This window comes from Citrus clementina, unplaced genomic scaffold (assembly GCF_000493195.1).
Source record: "Citrus clementina cultivar Clemenules unplaced genomic scaffold, Citrus_clementina_v1.0 scaffold_5, whole genome shotgun sequence".
Lineage (NCBI taxonomy): Eukaryota > Viridiplantae > Streptophyta > Magnoliopsida > Sapindales > Rutaceae > Citrus > Citrus x clementina.
Window position 1 is genome coordinate 8,914,140 of NW_006262201.1, and position 22,527 is coordinate 8,936,666.

Here is a 22,527-nt window from a genome sequence, read left to right on the forward strand (position 1 = left end):
CGGTTGCCCTCGTCTACAAAAGTCAAAAGCTTACTTTTATATTTAGTCTTTAAAATAGGCCCCACCTCTTAAATTCTAAAGCCAAAAGGCTTGGCCCTTTCTATTTGCTTTATCTCTCACACGTGCCCACCACAAGCCATAAATTGTTTCCTCTTTTAATTGCTCAACACGGGCCCCTCCACTTAAGCTAAAACCAATGTTATGCTTAAATTCTTCTTCACGTGGCTCTCCTATCTTCATGTGCATGGATGAATGAACTTGTCTTGCTCCTAAAATCAATCAATTAATACCTCTAAAATTGAGCTCTTTTATGTCCTTTTTTTATCCATAATATCCAATTAATCCCCTATTTAATAAAATAATTTAATTAATTAAAAATAACTAATAAAAATAACTAACAATTATATAATTAAGGGTAAAATATATATGTATTATATACTCATCAGTTTGGTTGTTGAATTATGGCACTTTATGATTAATGTGAATTTTGGCTCCTAATTATTGCATATTAATTTGGATACTCAGCTGCTGTTATATGCATTAAAAGTTAGCATATTATTAATATTTTGAGTTAAAAAGAGAGTCCTTCAAATTTTAGAATATTACAATTTGAGTGCAAAGCCATTTTTATCCTTATGACAACGGTTAGTTCTCCTCTAATACTAAAAGATAAGAAAGAAATGACAAATATTTTCGCTCATTGTCACTAGTTAATTTTCCCTATATTTTCTGGCCGAATCACAAGGTGTAGAGGTTACATTCTCTTAATACCTAGATTCTTATTTAAATTGATAATATGGGATAATTTAGGATTTGTGACCTTATTTATTTTTAATTCCCAAATTAAAGTCTATATTAATTGAGAGACTTCTTAATTTAACTATTTTCCTAAAATTAGGATTTACCTACTTCAATTAAAGGAGATTATATTTAGGACATAAAGAGTTATATCTTTTAGAAGTAAAAAAGAATATGATCTCTACTATGAGTTGTATAAAAGTATAATATTTTTCTGTAGATAGAGATGTATTCTACACATTAAAGATATTTGAGTACAAGCAGAGAAATAGAATTTTCGTGCAAGTGAATAGTGCCATGAACAATGTTGGTGAACAGTACCTATCGTAACTATTCATGGAATTTTAATTTTCATGTTTAATATTCATCAGAATGTTTGTTGATTGGTCTCTTTTGGTGAAAGGGTTGTTTGTAGCAGTAACGAGATTCATATCAAGGTTACAAACAAGAAAACTTGTGGTGCTTACTAAGAAGATTCAACTAAGTAGGGTCAATTAGGTGGCGACAAAAGTAGGAAGGAGCTTGAAATGTAATCTTCCTATATTTGAGCATGGCATCGTTGATGAAGGACTGGAATTCGAACCAAGTAAAAATCTACAAGTGATTTATTTTCCTCAACTTTTATTTAAGGTTTATAATTGACATACATCTACATCTAAATTTTCTAACACGTTTTAGTAGAATATGTTATGTTTTGATCGAGTCACCAAGAGTACAAGGGACTTTCACTAATACAATTTTGTTTTGTTACACAAAAGATATAATATGTTTCTATTCCTGTTGGGCCACCGGAAGTTAAAAAAAAAAAAAAGGGATTTCATGCACCGTATTGGGAAGAAAAGCAACAATGTTGTTTCTATATCTCTACTCATGCAAGGAGTCCAAAAAATTTATATTGCAAGCTTAAGCGGAATGATCGGAATTGCTTGAAGTTGCCATTCTACATGCTCACCTAGTGGGAATCAATACCGTTATGTAGTCCACTTGTCGCAAGTATCAAAATTATTGTGTGATGCATGTTTGACTCTAATTAAGATAATCATGTACTTGCGCATTTAGAAGATAAACCATGATTTACAACGTTTTAATTTTTTTTTTTATATAATTGAATTTTGTGCAGAAATATGAATTCGAGTTGTTGGGGGTCTTAATGTAGAATTTCTAGATATCTAACTCAAAAAATTAGTTTACTGGGTAGAGTAACCTATCTTACTTATAAGTCCAAGTAACTCTTTTTTACTAACTAACGTGGGACACAACTCAACAATCCTCTTAAGATGAAACCACCGCTGGGATGAATCCAGCACCAGATCTTGTTCCTTTCACTTAAAAATATGAAACACAACTCAACAATCTCCTCAAATGAAACCACCGACGGATCTCGGTTGTTTTATCCAACAATGTGGGACACAATTCAACAATCCCCTTGGAGGAAACTACCGTCGCTTCCCGATTCTTTCATCTGACACACCTCAGTTGTTCCATCACCACATTCCGTCTACTATGGTCTTACTCTGATGTCACTTGTAGGGTGGAGCTTAGCTTAATGACGGTTCTTTTTTTCAAACCGTCATTAAATATATACATATAATGACGGTTATTTTAATAAACTGCCATTATATATCATATGCACATAAATTTTAATGATGGTTATTTTAATAAACGGTCATTATATATCATATGTACATAAGTTTTAATGACGATTTAAAAAAAAAAACGATCATTAAAAATCACATTTAATGACGGTTCTTTAAATAACGGCCATACATTGCACTTTTCCATTAATTTTTTGACAGTTTTTATTCATAACCGTCATCTTTTATAGTAAATATACTTATATTTAATGGCGGTTCTTACATAATAACCGTCATCTTTAGCATGTTAATTTTAAAAAAAATATTTACAATAATCCTTTGAAGCCCCAATTTCAATTACGCTATTTATAATTTTTTTACAATTGTACGTTCTACAAATGTTTCATATCAAAAGTTAGTTATACAAAAAGATTTGATAATTCCTTTTCTCTTCACAATATCTTCAATATATCTTTAACTTAATAACATGCTTGCTTGCTGCCTTGAAAAATTATATCTGTTTATAGCCAAAAGGAAAAACAAAAACAACCTAAGAAAAAACCATTAGCAAGAAGATAAAGAGCAAAGAAGTAACAAAATTTAAAAAATAAAAATAAAAAGAAACGTTTTTTGAGTGTTGTTTTCTTTGTAATACAGTAGCAAAACAAATTCTAGGCACCACATACAACAAAAATAATAGTACAAGTATTTGCCTCAAACGTAATTTTAATTTAAGAGATGAGGAGAGTTCAAACAAGTTGATCATATGTCAAATAAATTAAATTTAAATGCTCGAACTTCTCATTTCATGAAATTTTAATAAATTAAACTATAAAAATCATAAAATAAGCATTTATCCGTCTTCCCATGGTTTCTTTCAACAAGCGCTAAATGAATTTATTGCTATCAAATTAATATAAGCTGCCAAAGTAAATAAATTAAGGTCTAGGAATTTTAAGGTCTAGGGATGGACCTAAATTTTAAGGTCTAGGAATTGAACCTCTTCATATGGCCCATCAATTCAATGAATGTCGCCAAACTTGATTGTAAATTCTTGACCTATAGAATTTTGAAAGAATATATGATTAGAAAGATCCTAAAAATCACCACCATCTGCTAAACTGAAATTTTGAAAGAGTAAATTTATTACGTTTGCACATTCATATGCTTGTACTATATTAATTTAATATAGTATCCCAGTTTAGTCGTCCAAGAGCATTAACACATATACACTATAAGCTAAACAGTTAGAAGACTATATAGGTACCTTGACATGAGTGCATATCTAAAAATATTTTCAGAACTCATGTTCTAAAGCAAGAAACATGAGAATGGATTGTAGATACATAAATATATGACCATTGTAGATGTGAATGGTGAGTAGTATAGTTGTAACGCCATACAGGCAATTAAAGCACAAACTGCAAAAGTCACCTGATACTACTTGTATTTTGTCAAATCATTTAACTATTCAGCAAAGAAGAGGAGACCATTGAAGTCAAAATATGCAGTTGCTTTGTTGTCTTCTACATAATCTGCATTAATAAAGTCATATTACTGATAGAACTAATAATTTTGAATGAACTAAAATGAAGAAAGTTGTTCGAAAGCTAATTTAAGAAAAGGAATTACTTTCAAACTACCAAGAAATAGAAGCAAGGAAAGCAATAACCAACAACAAGTTTAGAAATCAACTTGCTTTCATGCTTTTGTTCTTTAGGCTCAAATTGTATAGAATCCTAAATAACTCCTTCCAATTCCTTAGTTTTTATCTTGAAAGCAATCAAAGCATCCATTTGCTCACTCAAACTTTCAACCTAAGCATAATTTCTTTCACTTTAGTCCCGTAAAACTTGTCAAGTTTATCAAACTCATCATCAAGCCTTCTAAAAAACTACTGCTCTCATTCCCCTCCTTCCTCAACAATCTTCCAAAATATTTTCAATACAAAATAGACCAAAAAATTTCTAGGAGCCTTTTTGATTGTAGAACAGCAACTAATCAACACCTGCAGATTTCCAGTGGCTGTTTTGCTACTGTTCTGCAGTGAAAACAGCCAATAGAAATCTGCAGGGGCTGTTTTACTGCTGTTTTGTAGTGAAAATAGCCCCTGCAAATTACCAAGGGCTGTTTCACTGAGAAAAGCAGCAAAACAGCCGTTGTAAACTTCTAGCAGCTATTTGACAGCAAACCTACAGAAAAACAGCCCTTGGAATTGTCCATTGCTGTTCCAGCTTGATGAAAAATACAGTAAATTGAATTTTTAAATACGAACATAGTAAATAAATGATTCAACAACCATGGGAACTTATCAAAGGAACCCCAAATGGGAACAAGCAAAGTTATCAAGCAAAAACAAAATAGATAAGCCTTATTATCAATTTCCTTTCTGAAATTTTTATACCAATAATCAATAAAAACAAACTACAGCAAATTAAAGCTTTCAATGATTTGGGCAAAAATTGAAAAGCCCAAAATAGAAAGAGTGACAATTAATACTTATATGATAGAGGTCAAATTGAAAAAAAAAATACATTGAAAAATGAAGAGCACACCTTCCATGAACTTTCTACAACTCTTCCTCATTAGATCAGCTAAAACTTCCGCTGAATGTTCAGTTGATTTCTTGGAAGCTTGGCTGTAAACAAAATAAATCCCACATTTTGTCACCACGTAGCAACACTTTATGTGTTTAAGATACAACTGGAAAAAGACCACAGTATTTTCACAATACTCACTGTCCCCATTCAAATCAAAACTACTGAAGAAATTCTTGCCCAAAACTATGTGATCTAATTCGAACTAAAAATAATGTAAAAAAACCTGAGGTGGATAACAAACTTGTAAAGTGGGAGAAGTTGGAAAATTGCAAAACAAAAACCATGGCAAGAGAGAATAGAATCATTTTCCATTACCACAACACAAAAGATTCCGTTAATCAACAGACAACAATATAAGGAAAAAAATTAAGCAGAGTAAACAAATCAAGTAATCAAATCCATTGAAGAAATTATTGCACAAAAGGATTAAGGATTACGACAAAGAAACAAACACCTTCAAGATGTTTTTGATCTGCATCAAAAATTACAAATCCAACCAAGAAACCGACTCCCAAAATCACAGTTAGATATGAAAATATGAAATTAAAAGTAAGTAATTAATTACTTAATCACAGAGAACCAAACCAATCGAAGCGGTGAATCAAGGTGGTCATGTTACAGCTTCGGACAACAAAGAAGATTAACATTCAAAATTGGTTAATTTAAGTAAGTAAATCAAAATCTCAGGCGATGCACATAAGTTATCGAACAACAGAGACTTATATGGTAGAGTGTTTTCTTCCGCGAGTGAAACGGGGAGTGATGGCGAGGCTAGGGTTTATCTGGTTCGATGGTGATTGACAGTGAAGGCTTTAATTTCAAGTAGTTAATGATTGGGTTGTCTTCGATGGCAAGCGTTTGGATATGGGTTAGAGTTTTCTTGGGTAAGAGGGGTACAATGTTGACTCCGGCATAGTAGAGAGCAAGCATGAGAGAGAGGGGCTGCTGGTGCTGGCCTGCTGCTGTGTGTGCATGAGAGCATGGTGAAAGAGAGGGTGGCTGCTGGTGGCCTGGTGCTGCCATGCTCGGCTACTACTGCACGGGCTAAGTGTGTCGACGGCGTGTGTGCTGCTGAGAGAGAAGGGTTGCGTGCGTGCGTGCGTGCGTGCGTGCGTGCTTTTAGAGTTTTGAAATTATCTGTAATTTTAGGGATTTGGTGTTTAGTATAGGGCCGGTTAATTTGGGATATATATATCAATGACGGTTCTATAATAACCGTCATTAATTTGGGATATATAATGACCGTTGATTTGCACAACCGTCATTAAAAATTAAAATTATTTTAACTACATATATAATGACGGTTATATATAACAACAGTCATTAACAGATATCATTTTTAATGACGGGTTTTGAGTAACCATGATTAAAAATTGTAACTTTAAAATTAAAAATATTTTTTACTATGCATACAATGACTGTTTTATGTAAAAACAGTCATTAAAAATCAAGACATTTTAACTACACATATAATGACTGTTGTATATAAAAATCATCATTAAAAATAAGATTATTTTTAACTACACATATAATAACCGTCGTCATTAAAAATGGTCATTTTCAATGACGGTTTTTATAAACGAACCGTCATTAAAATTATGTGTAGATTTTGCTTGACATTTAATTACGGTTTTATTACATAACCATCATTAAAAGTACTACATATTATGACTGTTCACATAATAACTGTCATTAAAAATATTTAATGTTTCTTTCAACATTTTTGTAACTCATAACATATGCGTCATTGTTTAACATTTTTGTAGTAGTGGTTTTTAAAAACTATCCAAAGCACACCTATTAGATGTGTTTCCAATTTTCCCTTATAACAATATGTAAATGTCTCTTTCAATTTTAAAAACTATCCAAAGCACACCTATTAGACAATATGTAAATGTCTCTTTCGATTTCGAACAATAGTGAACAAAAACAAAATGTCCTAGTATTTCACTCAACTACTTGTTCGGGAATCATCTGTATCATGCTTTTTGACAGGAGTTTTCTAGTATAGTGCCAGACATATTTTTAGAGCTTTCATATTTAAGGAATCATGGGGGTAAATCCCCTTTTAATACCTAAGATTTAGAGGCTATTTGTTTTTTAACTTAATAATTTAAAGTGACTTAACTTAATTAATTAAGTTAATTAGAGGTGTTTGTTTTTATAATTTAATAAGATTTTTCAGATAATTTTCACTTAATAAAATAATTTTTTTTATAGTTTTTTTTACTGAATATAGAAATATAAATCAGTCAACTAATTTCTAATTTCAAAAATATCCATACTTTATTGTTTATTTTTCATGCTATCTCAAAGCACCTACATACTGAAATATAAATGTGCAACCCAAGAGGGGGGGTGAATTGGAAATTTAAAAATTATCCTAGCAAATCCACACAACAAGCAATCTAATGCCTTAATAAAAATTGAAAGCAATAAGTTTAATATAGGCACAATAATTAAAGAGTAAGGGAGAAGAGAAACAAACACACGGATTTTTACGTGGTTCGGCAATCCCCGCCTACGTCCACGCCTCCAAGCAATCCAAGCTTGAGGATTTCACTATCCAAACCTTTCCGAGGCTTCAACCAATTACAATTGACTTCGAGGTGTCAATAAACCTTTACAACAAAGAGATTATCTCCAAATCTCTTCACTCAAGTGTCTCACACACTCAAACTCTTACAAATGAAATGAAGAAATGAAAATTACAATGAAACTCACTCAACGAGTAGATATTCAAAGATGAAGAACAATGAATGATTCAATGATTTGTGTTTTGCAAGTTGAAAGGCTCAAGATATCACGTGTGCTTTTTGTTTTTGCTTGTTGGAGAGCTTCAAAATGAGTTAGATTTGAGTTCTTATAGTTTGAGCTCAAAAACTAGCCGTTACTCACATTCCAGGCGTATCCGGTTTGCCGTTTATGGAATCCGGTAAGCCGGATTTATGTTACCGTTAAGGCAAAATTCAAAATTTTCCCTAACCGGCTTGCCGGATTCGGAATCCGGTAAGCCGTTTTCGTTCTGGACGCTTGCTGCCCGTATCCGAATTTTTGATTTTTAGAATCCGGATAGCCGCTTGCTACAGTAACCTGCTACAGTGAAATTTTTCCTAAATTTTCAGTTTGACTCTAAAACTTTATAAAACTATAGTATGGCCCAAAACGTTATGAAAATTTGTAAATAAGTCCAATTTCAGAATTTCTAAATAATTCTTCGTTAATCCCAAACTTTCTGAAATTATGATTTCGCCCAAACTTGTGAAATTATAGAATGACCCAAAAACATTTAAATAGTTTCAAATAGGTCCAAATCCCAAATTTAAAACACTATCAAAGATTTTGAAATTACTTTCATTTTAGTCCAAAATACTTTAATTCCATAACATCATTTTCTTATTATAAAAGCACAATTCATAAATCTTTACTTAATAAATACATGTGGTTTGTTATCATCAAAATCAATATTTATAGTCATATAGGCTAACACATACACATTTACTCAATAATAATCTCATCTTTATCTTTTTTTTTTAATCAGCCGTCATGGAATCCCTTCTCATTTTGGTTCTCTAATCAAGTTTTTGAATCTCTCATTATCAGTAATTAAAGATGTTATTCTTAAGCTTTTTTATGTAATTACATAATCTATTTGACTAAAAAACTTTATATATTATAATTCTAAAATCATTATGTGTTCACTTGAATATAATTTTGCTTATATATAGTAAAATATTATGGTACTTATGTTCTTTGAGATATATATATATATAGACATTCAAATTTAATAAGGATATAAATGTAAAAGTACATGTTTTTTGTTTTTAAAGTTGAAAAAAATTAATACTTATTGTTAGAGATTCAGATAAAAAAAAATATTATTTAGATTCAAATATTTAAGTCTATTAAGATTGCAGATTAATTTAAATCTATTCAGATTTTGGATAAAAAAAACAAATGCCACCTTGAGAACCCTTTATTTTTCAGACATTGTCTTTTTTTTTCCCTTCTTAATAATTGAGTAAAAGAGAAGAATCTTCATCTTTATCTTTTTTCCCAAAGTGTAAAATGAAAATAAGGAGGCGTATGTATTACTAAAAAAAAAAGTTAAAAATATAGTTATGTATAAATTTTATTTTTCAGAGAAAATTCAAATAAATCTAGTAACACTCCACATGTGAAATATAGATATATTTTTCTTTTTCACAAGTGGAGTGTTAGCTAGATTTATTTAAACTTCAATTTTTTGGAAGCTCAAACATCTACCATTTTTGATAGCTTTAAAAAAAAAAATCAAGCACAAATAGCTAAACATAAGGCTGAACTTTTCATCATTCAAACTTCCAAATTTAATTTTTTTTTTAAAAACAAAATCTCGAGTTTTGGGAGTGCTATCAGTCTATCAAAATTTTAAGAGTATATATTATTGTCAAAATAAAAAAAATGTTATCTTTAACTTACGGGTCCTTCATGTGAGAGGGATGTATCTTACATGCATGTAAGATAGGGATTGCCTTAACTTTAATATAACTAATGACATTAGTATCTTAGCGTATTTTTCAAATTTGAAACTAAATAAAAATTTAAACTCAATCCTTGGATCATCAATAAAGCTGTTATTGTTGGATTCAGCTGTGGTTGTAGGTCTTGCAAAAGAAACGGTTTAACGACGAATTTCAGGCTGATTAATGGAAGAACTATAAATAAAAGGACCAAGATCCCCAATGAAATATAAAATATTATTCATACATGGCATCCTCCAAGCGAACCCTCAATAATCCAGAATGTACAGATGACAGCCATGTGTCCCCTGACTATTATAATGAACTGAAACTAGAGGTGGCAAAAATACCCGCCCGGTCCGGACCCGGACCGTACTCGGGCATTGTGGGCTGGGTAATATGAAGCCGGGTCGGTCTTGGGCATCACTTGATAAACCCGGAACCCGGATTTTATTAAAAAAATATTATAAAATATTTATTATTTTAAATATTTATATTTATTTGACTCATTTATTATACATATATAAAGTTTTAAACACTTAAAATTTATATTTTCGTGTCAAATTTTATTAAAATAAATTTAAAACTTATAAAATTACCAAAAAATAAAAAATATATACACATATAATATTAAAAAATATAAAATTCTGGTACCCGAATTAAAATCCGGCCTGAACTCGGACCGGGACCGGTTGCATTTGGGCAGGGTCCGGACATTGCAATACCCGGACCTGGCCTGGGGTTTTGCCATTCTTAACTGAAACACTTTAAGAAATCACGAGCTTAGTCACGTGAGTTCGTTTAATTCGGTTATGATCAAAACGCAGCATAAGGACACCCTCTTTGATTTAAGTAGTCATGCTTCTCACACGTGACTACATTAACACAATCAATAGCACTGAAATGCTGCTGTTTAGTCGCTGGTGTTTGTATTCACAGCGCACCCAACAGATCTAAAATTAAATCTCTTTGTATCCCATGTAATTCTAAATCTTAACTTGACAATTCATCTCCATGGTATTTTTTTTAAACCTCACTTCTACTCATTAGCGATTGATTGAAATAAAATTTGGAAGAGTTTTCTCCAAAGTGTGAAATTTTAATTTTTATTAATATTTTTCTCCGTATTAATTCTTTAACTTGCAATTTTGGAGCCTAAATTTGCTTTGTTGAGTTTTGGAATCTATGAACTGTTAACAAACTGTAGGTTTTCTCTACAAAGCAAGACCGGCGAAGGGCGATTCTTTTGAGAAGATTGAAGTGAACTCCTTCCGAATACTAGACAGGCAGGTACGTGCTCCGATAGAAGGGGGTCAGCTCGGCAAGTAAAGGATATAAGGAAAAAAATTATATATGTTGAATATGAGTAAATTCTTTTCTTTTATTTTTGTCCTTTTGCTTTGGTCTTTTAGCATGGATCATGAATCGGTTCATAGTAAAGCAAAGAGCAGTAAATTAAAAGCGATGAAAGAGAGTTCTTTTTTTTTTTTAAGAAATATGTAAAATTTTTATTTACTAAGGGCAATTGTTGACTTCATATTGGCTTCTTCTACTATTGTTTCAGTGGCTTCCTTCTTGGAATTTGTATCGTCGCCTTGTTGCCCTTTACTATATTTGGAAAGCACGAAATTGTCTTCGACTTCATAATCATCCTTTGTCTTTTATACGAGAAATTCTAAAATACCTCAGATGTATTACAACCAATTGATGCATGCATGTCATGTGTAATTGAATTTAATACAATCACCACTTGCATGATAGTTTTTCAAAATAAATACACACATATCATGGTATTATTTACTTATTGTATGACTGACATATATAGTACCTTAAATGTATTTTAGAATTTCTCCTTTTATACATGCAAAAAATCTAATTTCTAGCTACCTTAGCCTTTTTCGTGTGGCTAGTCCACCAGACTGGTAAAAAATCTCAGCCTATATATTCGGCCTTGCATTTATCTTACGCCAGTCGTCCATCTTCATCTATCATCATCTGGCATTCGCCAAAATCGACACTGACGATTTGACGAAGGGAAATCCGGCTCTTGCAGCTTGTGGTGCCGTGTTTCGTGGTTTCAATGGTGCTTTCCAAGCTTGTTTTGCACAGTCCCTTGCCCATCAAACGTCTTTCTATGCAGACATATATGCTATTTTAAAGGCTATTGAGCTGGCAGCTTCAAAAGATTGGAATTTTATTTAGTTAGAGAGTGACTTGGCTTCGACTTTAGCTTGTCGTACAAGTACCAGATTCAAGCAGCTACGGCATTTGCGTATCAGATGGTTAGATTGTTTGAGATTTATTAGTAGAATACACTTTTCTAGTTCACACATCTGTAAAGAGGAGAATTCAATGGCTAATAGTCTTGTTAATTTGGGGTCAATTCTTAATACTTATGATTGATGGGATGATCCTCCTATTTCTGTTTGTCAAAGTTTGCATGAGGATGCTTGAGGTCTCCCCAAGTATCATTTCAAATGAGTGCTCTGTATTCTTTCTTCTCCTTTTTCCTCAATAAAATTCAGTATCATTTGTTAAAAAAAAGAATAAAAATTAGCAAGAGTTTTTAAAAGAGTTACAGAGAGGTGCTAATGGCACCACTCAAATATAAATATAGTAAATTTCAATTTACCCCTAACTACTGTTATTTTTAATAATGGATTGTTTTTAACTTGTTAAAGTACAAAAATATCCTAACTTGTAAAGAAATATGTTATTAATTCTAGTGTGTTGTTCAAAACAACTGTTGATTTGAAATGTCTGCAAAATATATTCCAAAGAACACAACAAAATGCTAAGAAAAAAATATTAAAAATAAGTTATTTATAAGATTTAAAGATTAAAGAATTGAAATGACTTAATGGGCTAAAAATAATAATAATAATAATAATAATTAAACATTTGGGATCAAGATTTCCTTTACTTCTATATGTGGCCATTTAGAATTGTCAGGTAAAGGATGAATCATACTTGAATAACACTTAAAATATGCCTTCTTTGAGTAATAACCAAACATTGCAAGAATGTAAGCCATTAATTTGCCACAGCCTATAGTCACATATATGCTCTTGAAAATTGATAATCCATAACTTTGTAATAGTTTCAATTTCAGAAAACACCTCACTTGTAGATGTAATTCAACTCTTCCTACCCTTCTTCAGTGTTTGGTTTATATTATAGTTAATGAAGGTAGCAACATCAATTCTCTATTTTGACTAGCTAATTATTTTATCATTTGTTGTTCTCATTATCCTTTTTCTAATGTGCTCCGCCAAATTGATTGTAGATGCATTTCTCAATTCACTAATTTATGCATTATAATTCTCAATTATATTATTTATTGTGTTATCATATTTGACAAACTTATTAAAAGCATGGACTAACCAGTACTTGGAATTTAGTATCTTTAGCCACTCAAATGCATTATTATCAATATTTTGTGTGTCTTTCATTAATGTAGTGAATGCATCCTTATTTGATGCTCTAGCAGCCCTCCATACTTATTTCTCAACTTAACTTGAGGGAACCTTGTCTTAAAGTCTCAAAGACATCCTTGCAAAAAATATGTTCTGTAATCCACTAAATTCTAGGTTCAATGATGCAAGAATACCTTTATGCCTACTAGTCGTGAATATAAGTTGTACTGTGTCAGCTAAATACTCTTGTAAATACCCTAAAAACTAGGTCTGATTTGTATTAAGTATGACTCATAAATACATATTACAATTAGAAAAATACTATGATTTGTATTAAGTATGACTACTGAAAATAATTACATTCAAAGAGACCTTTTAAATGAAAACTATCCAGCCTAATAAATGGCCTACACCCATCTTTGAAGTCAACATTGAGACTTGGAAAACTCACCATTAACCTCTAGAATCCACAATTATATATAGGTGTGTCTTCTTTTGTTAATTTAAGCAATGCTAAAGCCCCTAACATTTTTTGTTTGATGATGCTAGTATAATTTTAAGCTTTTAACATGATCTCCATTAGTAGCTAACTCTAATATCTCTTTGCTCTGCATACTTTTTGAAGTAACTCCATATCTTATCATAAGATCATTAACAAGAATGTCCATATCAATCCTTACCCATCACTTTATTTTTATACTTCTTTGCAATCCAACCAACAATAACTCTGAATTATTCAAAAGATCTTCACATTTGTTTACGTTGTACAAGGTCCTAATATGAAAGTATTGTTCCAAATCTCTTAAGTGTTGCATATACTTTGAAGGGGCATTTATCTATACAACACTTACATACAACATTTCTCTCAAATTTGGTCTTTTCACCTCTGAAACCCTCTTTTATACATTAATCTTTCAAACCCTCTTGTATACATTAATCTTTTAAATGATGACCTAGTGATCCTTTAAGAAGTGTAACAACTAGGTCATCATTTAAAAATACTTGTCATTATACTGCATTCATATCTCAAATTGAACCAAAATCCTTTTTGGATATGGAAAATGATGAATCTAGGATTATGGCAATGTAAGAGGAGTTAAACTAATTTGAGAGAAACAATATGTGGGAATTAGCTCCTAAACCCGAATATCAATCCGTCATTGGCACTAAATGAGTATGGATGAATCTGGTATGGTTGTAAGGAATTAAGCTATATTAGTGGCTTAAGATTACAATCAATAAGAAGGAATTGATTTTGATTAAACTTTTGCACTAGTAGCTAGATTGGAATCTATTAGGATGCTATTAGCATTTGTATGTCATAAAGATTTCATTTTATATCAAATGGATGCCAAGAGTGCATTTTTAAATTGTTACATTATGGAGGAAGTTTATGTGAAACAACCTCCTGCTTTTGAAAATGAGAAATTTCCAGATCACGTTTATAAATTAGTAAAAGCATTGTATGGTTTAAAACAAACATCTAGAGTATGGTATGATAGGCTTAAAAATTTCTTGTTGGATAATGGTTTTTCAATGGCTAAAGCTGATACAACTCTCTTTATTAAGCATAAGAATCAAGATATTCTCATTGTCTAAATTTATGTTGATGATATTTCTTTTTGGTCTACTAACGAGTTTTGTGTAAGGAATTTTCATCTTGTGTGAGCAAAGAATTTAAGATGAGCATGATGGGAGAATTAAACTACTTCATTAGACCGCAAATAAAACAAACTGAAGAAGGAATCTTCATCAATCAAGCCAAATATTTAAGAGATTTACTCAAGAGATTCGGACTTGAAGATGGAAAGATTAAAAGCACCCCAATGAGCTCAATAATCAAGCTTGACAAGGATGAAAAAGGTAAAGAAGTTGATGTTAAAACATATCGAGGTATGATTGGATCCTTTCTTTACTTGACTACTAATAGACGCGATATTATGTTTAGCGTATGCTTGTGGGCAAGATTTCAATCATGTCCTAATGAATCTCATTTGCTTGCAGTGAAAAGAATTTTTCGTTACTTGTGTGGAACCATAGATCTTGGCCTTTAGTATCCTAGAGGAACACATATAGACTTAACATGTTCTTCAGATGTCAACTTCATCGGATATAAGGTTGATAGGAAAAGTACTATTGGAACATGTAATTTTCTAGGTCACTTTCTAGTTTCTTGGTTTAGTAAGAAGCAAAATTCGGTTGCACTATCAACTACCAAGACTGAGTATATTATAGCCGGAAGTTGTGCTAAAGCCTTATGGATGAAACAAACTCTTAGAAACTATGGCATTTACCTTGATAAAATACCTATCATGTGTGATAATACTAGTACCATAAATCTTTGAAAAAAATCCTATCCATCACTCAAGAACTAAGCATATAGAGATTAGGCATTATTTCTTAAGGGATCATGTTAAAAAAGGAGACATTGCATTAGAGTTCATTTCCACTGATAATCAGCTTGTAGATATTTTCACAAAACCCCTTAATGAAGAACAATTTACTAAAATTAGGCATGAGATTGGAATGATGAATATTGCACAATAGCATAGCTTTATATGATATCAAGTCTATTTTGTTTTCAATAATGTGATTACTTATTTGAATTATGTAAATTAATGAATTATGCATTAAATCGGCCTTTAAGATATTTTAGATCAATGAAATGATCTTTGAATAGATTAATTGCTGGCCAAAAACTAAAATAGATGTGCGAAATCATAAGTTGAAGAAATCGGATTGCCGTTTACCTAATAAACGATTAACCATTTTTGGACAAAACCAAGGAAAACATTCTAGAAACTAATGGTTCCCTGATATCATAATAACAGCTCACGATTTTTAAAGACATTTTTGGCATGCATTCTGGATGCTAACGGCTCGCCGATATCATAATAATGGCTCCCAGTTATCGCGCAATAATAGAATAGTGAACCGTTTATTCTTCATTTTCACTTGCAATTAATTTTTGTAGTTTTTATATTTTATTTTTATAAGAAGTAGAGAGTGAGCAAGATTTAAATTAATTTTATAATCTCTATCCTTTTAGAGTTTGAATTACGGTAATGAAGATAGGCATGAAAGAAGCATTTCTTTTTTCAACATTTTCTTAGAAGCGAACTTCTGCTCTACGAGTTAAGAACATCATACCAAAAGTCAAAAACTTTGACCAAGTCCACTATTTGTCAAGGGCAGCAGAGTAGTTTGATGGCCAATTCCATTGAATTAATTGTCTGCAACAGACTATTCATCCTTACTTGGTCAAGATAATGAAGCAGCTGAAGAGCTTCTTCTTGTTTTCATGGAGTTGACATTTGAAACAACAATTGAATAATAGATTGAGAGTTGAAATAGTCCAATATATATAGAATTAATTCACCAATTAATTCAATTAATTAACCCATCAATTATTAGGGAACACTTATAATTCCAAATTGATGTGCATCAACAAGGTGGGGAATGTGATCGAATTTTTAATTTGATTTTTTTGGTCCATAAAAGTTATGCGACAGAAGATTTGGGGAAGAAATTTTAACTTCTTTAGTTGGATAGAAGCCGCCGAACTCCAAATAAATTTGAGATCATGCTTAGACGCTAACAATTTGTATAAGGCTTCCAAAGTAGTTTCCTCCGAGCATCAAAATTAAGGTTAGAGGTAAACAAACGCCTCCATGATTTCATGCATCAAACTATTAAAATTAATACGATAGACTAAACATACTTGACCTCCAACCGAATCTTTGCATTGAAGGCAGCAATTTGCAACCAGGTCTGGAATCTTCATTGTGGTTTCAATGCCTGAAAATTTTAAGGTCGTGGAAATTTGAATCTTTATACAGCTATTAGTTTATTTAGATTTTATCTTTGGAATTGTTAAAGTTAACCGAAATCATTGAGCTGACGCACCAAGTATTCATTGACAGGGAACAATAAGAACTGATGCAGGCACATATATTCTGAAACTAGTAGAATAGTTTAGTTTAGTTCTAATAGCCAATAAGTTTGTTTTACTCATTTAATATAGAATTGTCGTCTTGACAGATTCTCTAGCTAACCGAGCGCGAGCTTTTTCTATTTCTTTTTGTCCAAGGTAACTAGTTTCCTTTTCTTTCTCGCCTTCAAAAACATCTACAGTTTTCAATTTTCGAGTTTGGAAGCTTGCTTCAATGGATAAATAAAACAGTTTTTCAACATATTTAAACAATATCAAAGGCAAATTGATCTTTTAACAAAAAATTATTAACAGATGTTAACCGAATTCTCAGAACAGTGGTTGGCTTATACAAGTTGAAAACTAAAGGTTGCTGAGAGCTACGGTAAAAAATCATTGGTGGTTACATGTACTTTCTACATTTTACTGGTTCCCAGATAATTTTCTTATTTTTATTAAAACTTGTATGGGTTTTTTTTTCATTTTTTTAATAAAAATAATACATCAGATATGATGTTGAGGACGAAAATTTTAGACTAAGATGCAATATGATATTGAAGCAGTGTGCTAGATTTTTCAATTAAATTGTTCATAATACTAAATACATTCAACATATAGTTTGATTAAAAAAAAAGTTGTTAATAGCAAATTGTAGGATCAGAATCAGAATAATGAGATTATTTAATTGTTGGCTTTTTTGGCTTTGTAAAGCGCGTGTTAACAAAGATCTAAGCTGCTTTTAATTTGATATGGCGACAGAAAAAAAATATTGAAATTGAAGACGTGGTAGAAGTATGTACTTGGTCAAGTCAGAGTATGAAGTTATTTCTTGTTGTTTTTGGCTATCTGATTCTGGGATATAAACTCTAGCTTTGATATGTAGCTACAGGTTGAAAATTAATTAAATACACTTTACAGAAGTACTGCGTCAAGATAATGAGCCGTTCTTCTTGTTTAAGTAATTTCTTGGAGTTGATTTTTGAAACAAACAAATCAACAGATTAAAAAGAGTTGAAGCAGTCTATCCTCCTGTTATATACTTAGTGAATTCAAAGTCATCGAAAAATGAATCCGTAAACCTTTACCTAGTAGCCAGCTTGTTGATGATGATTAATTATCCAATCCATCAATTGTTAGAGTACAATTTATGCACTAGTTTTGCATTGTTTACTTCCTTTAATATCGATGTTTTGCACTTAATAATAGTGATTTACTTGTGTTTTATTTTTGTAGGTGCAATTCTATTGATTGGTGCTAAAATTGAGCTACAAGATTATGTTTGAGGATGATTGTTATCCTGATGAAATTATGAGCTTCAGAAGAATTTTGTTGATAAGGCGTGGGCGCGTGCTGTCAACTACGGACCTGTAGTTTTTAATTTAACGTGCTTTGTCTTTTTGGTTATTTTTGTAATTACGAATTTAATATTTAGATAATATTTTAGATATTAGTATTTTATTTTAAAAAGAACTCTAGAGGAGAAGAGAGGGAAGAAAATTTAAGAGAGGAATCTATTGTCAAAAAAAAAAAAAAACCCTAGATCCAAAATTTTCTCTTCTCTCTATGGAGAACTAAACCTATTATTCTGGTTGAAGGTTAATGAAGCTTTGATTCATCATTACTGTGAGATCTTTCTTATACTTTAATTGTTTTATTACTTTTTGAGTATTTGTTTATTCTCTGAATTATTGTCATATTATGTTTGTTAATTAGATAATTGACACTATTTAATTATCAACTTAATCTATTGTCAATTAAAAGATTTATCGTATGAAAATTTTAATGTTTGTGACAAATAGCATAGTAGTGCATTGTGTTATGAGAATAAACTATCTAATTTAAATGAACCATTGTATGCGTTTGTTGATTAGGATTTGGGTCTCTTTGGTTTTTCAGGCTGTCAATTGATTAAATCCTATGATCGTATCTAGGGTTGTCTATTGATTAGGGAAATAACCAACGGTCGTACCTTAGTTATCGACTAATTAAGGAGAGATTGGCTATTAGAGGGTCTCAGTAGCTATAACCAGTCTATTCATAAGTAGTAATGATTTATATTTGAATCAATAATCAGTAGTCGAATTAAGCTGAGTTAATTCCTTCAACCAGAGCTTTCCCCAATTTGAATTACAATTTTGAATTTGCATTCTTGTTATTTTAATTTGATTTTTATTATTGTCAACAATCCCCCTATTTTGCATTTTATATTTTAAAAGGATTTAAATAATTACCGATCTCTATGGACACGACCCTGCTCAATCACTATTCATAATTTATTTAGATTTATTTTTGCTGGCTTCGACAACCATCAAATTTTGGCGCCGTTGCCGGGGATTGGTGTCGTTTATTTAATCATTTTTACGTTTTATTGGGTGTATGGTTCGTTCTTCTTGTACAGGTACACTTTCGTTTGATCCTAAAATTGAGAAGACAGCTCGCCAGCTGAGACAGCGAACGAAGTGAGCTAAGCAACGATCCTCGTCGCCTTTGCTTTCTGAAACAGATACGGTGCCCGATTTGGTTGAATCATCTAGCGATTCAGGAGAACAAGTGATGGATAGAGCTGCACCTGTAGAAAGAACTCTTAGAGAGTTAGATGAACCAGACTTGAATCAGCAACCACTCTGCATTCAATATGTAGACTTGGAGGTAAATTTTGAATTTAAATCTGGTGTTATTCATTTATTACCCAAGTTTCATGGTTTTGCAGGTGAAGATCCTCATAAACATCTCAAGGAGTGTCATGTTGTATGTTTAAGTATGAGACCACAAGGCGTGATTGAAGAGCAGATTAAGCTGCGTGCTTTTCCTTTCTCTTTAGATGGGCTAGCTAAAGACTGGTTGTACTACTTGCCTCCTGGATCGATTACAACATGGAATGGTTTGAAGAAGCAGTTCCTCAAGAAGTACTTTCCTGCTTCAAGAGCTGCCAACATCAGAAAAGACATTTGTGGGACCAAACAACTTCCTGGGGAGACTTTGTATGATTATTGGGAGCGATTCAAACAATTGTGTGCCAGCTGTCCTCAACCTCAGATTTCTGACCAACTTCTTATTCAATATTTTTACGAAGGACTGTCATTGATGGATAGGAGTATGATAGATGTTGCTCGTGGAGGTGTGTTAGTGAACAAGACCCCTACTCAAGCAAGGAAGTTGATCTCAAATATGGCTGCCAATGCACAACAATTTGGCAGCAGGCAAGATCCCACTTCAAGGAAGGTGAATGAGGTAAATATTTCTTCTGTTGAACAACGTTTAGATAAACTTACTTCTCTTGTGGAAAAGTTTGTTGTAGGTAGTGTGCAACAGGTAAAGACTTGTGGCATTTGTTCCAATATAGGTCATTCAACTGATATGTGTCCTACACTTCAAGAAAAACCCGTTGAACAAGCCAATGCAGTTGGAGGATTTCCAGGCATACCTCAGAGGAGGTATGACTCTTATGCACAAACATACAATCCGGGATGGAATGATCATCCCAACTTCAGTTATGGAGTTAGGCCGTCAGGATTCCCACAACAATACCCACCAAGACAACCAGCCCATCCACAGTCAAACTCTAAGTCAGGTATATCTCTTGAAGAAATTGTTAAATCACTTGCGACTAACACTTAACAATTTCAACAGGTAACTACAACAAGCATTCAGAATTTGGAGAACCAAATGAGTCAATTGGCGACTACAGTGAGCCGTGTGGAGTCTCAAGTATTAGAGAGATTGCCTTCACAATTTGAGGTGAATCCAAAGCAAAACGCTAGTGCTGTCATCCTTAGAAGTGGGAATGAGTTGCAAGAGCCTAGTAAGAAAGTAACAAAACATGAAGAAGATGAGCTTGAGAAGAATGAATTGATGCCTAAATCTTAAGATGCACAACCCACCAGAGTGAAACCCCTACCTGTGGTGATACCTCCTCATTTTCCAAGGGGGTTTGCAAAATCCAAGAAGGAGGAACAAGAAAAAGACATCTTTGAGACATTTCGCAAGGTTGAGGTAAATATTTCCTTATTAGATGCTATAAAATAAATACCTCGATATGCTCAATTCCTTAAAGAACTGTGTACCTCTAAGAGAAAATTAAGAAGAGATGAAAGAGTTCACATGTGGGAGAATGTTTCAGCAGTTCTCCAAAAGAAACTACTTCCTAAGTGCAAAGATCCAGGTATGTTTACTATCCCTTGCAAAATTAGCAGTGTTAGAGTTGAGAAGGCTATGTTAGATCTAGGAGCTTCTATTAATGTTATGCCTCGTTCTATTTATTCATCTTTGAATGTTGGTCCATTAAAAGAAACTGGCATGATAATTCAACTAGCTGATAGGTCTAATGCATATCCTGATGGGGTATTAGAAGGCGTCTTAGTACAAGTTAATGAGTTGGTTTTTCCTGCTGATTTTTATATACTTGATATGGAAGAGGATAACTCCTCTAAGTCTATCCCAATTTTGCTAGGAAGACCTTTTCTTAAGACTGCTAGGACTAAAATGGATGTACATAAAGGGACTCTCACTATGAAGTTTGATGAACAGGTTATAGAATTCAATATGAATGATGCTATGAAATATCCTAGTGAGGAACATTGGGTATTTTCTGTGGATGTTATTAACCATATAGTGCAGGAAGTTTTTTATTTGGATATTAAAGATTCATTGGTAGCTGCTTTAAATAACAGTTTGTGCCTCAAAGGATTACAAAAGGATGAAAATGAGTTTGTTTTAAATTTTGTATTGCAAGAGACGATTTATGAATTAAATTCTTTGAGAACTTTAACTCATCATATGTCTTATATTGAACTACCTTCATCTCATGCAAAACTTCTTCTATCTATTTTGCAGGCACCGAAAATAGAGCTTAAACCGTTGCTAAGTCATCTAAAATACATGTCTTTAGGAGATGGTGAGACACTTCCGGTGATCATCTCTTCAAAGCTTAGTACTTTAGATGAAGAAAAGCTTATTAGAGTGTTGAAGGATTACAAAAAGGCTATTGTACTATGCGTAGCCTTGTGACAAAATTTCGTAACCATATTTCATAAATAGATGCCTCATAACTTACTATGAACTCTGTTGGCATATAAAGAGGCTACAAGGGATTGTTTAGCACTCTTCCAAGATATAACAAAACTAGCTAGAGATAGATGTAACCCAACATGGAATTCAGCTGTCTTAGCATCCAACGAAATCGGAGTCAGTATACCTAATGATCTCAAGTTGACCTGACCTCAGATACTTAAATGCAGTCTTTTGTTCTCTGTAAACTCCACTAACTGATTTGGCTGTTTTCCAATAGCTTACTCCTGGGTTTCTTAAATATTTGCACAACATTCTAGTAATGTATGCAATATCTAGTCCCATATAAACTTAAGCATACATCAGACTTCATACTGTTGACGTATATGGAATCTTTTGCTTTTTTTTTTCCCTCTAAATCATTCTTAGGGCATTGATTGATATTAAATTTGTCTCCCTGAGCCATAGGGGTATCATCTATTTTAAAATCTTACATGCCATATTTTTTAGAACCGTTTCGATATAGCTCTTCTATGATCATCTAAGAAAATCCCAAGAAGGATCCCACTGTATCTATATGCCTAATACGAAAGAGGCGTCACCAATATTTTTTATATCAAAATTCTTAGCTAAAAATCTTTTGGCTTTATACAATAAACCTATATTGTTGCAGGCAAGCAAAATATCATCAATATATAA

At 32.3% G+C, this 22,527-nt stretch overlaps 1 protein-coding gene and 1 long non-coding RNA gene across 4 annotated transcripts; one reads left to right on the forward strand and one right to left on the reverse strand.

The window, feature by feature from the left end:
• Positions 1-2,760: 2,760 nt before the first annotated feature.
• Positions 2,761-6,115, reverse strand: LOC112097651. 3 transcript variants are annotated; one of them, XR_002905118.1, is made up of 4 exons: positions 4,928-6,115; positions 3,807-3,907; positions 3,373-3,431; positions 2,761-2,889 (listed from the first exon to the last, which is right to left on the reverse strand). It is a non-coding gene; the product is annotated as an uncharacterized LOC112097651 (long non-coding RNA). The 3 variants fall into 3 exon arrangements; XR_002905116.1 differs by having other exon boundaries at positions 3,373-3,907; XR_002905117.1 differs by lacking the exon at positions 2,761-2,889 and having other exon boundaries at positions 3,023-3,431.
• A 14,807-nt stretch (positions 6,116-20,922) lies between these two features.
• LOC112097857 lies at positions 20,923-21,828 on the forward strand. Its single transcript, XM_024183449.1, has one exon. It carries the CDS (start codon positions 20,923-20,925, stop codon positions 21,826-21,828), a length of 906 nt encoding a protein of 301 aa, XP_024039217.1.
• Positions 21,829-22,527: the final 699 nt, after the last annotated feature.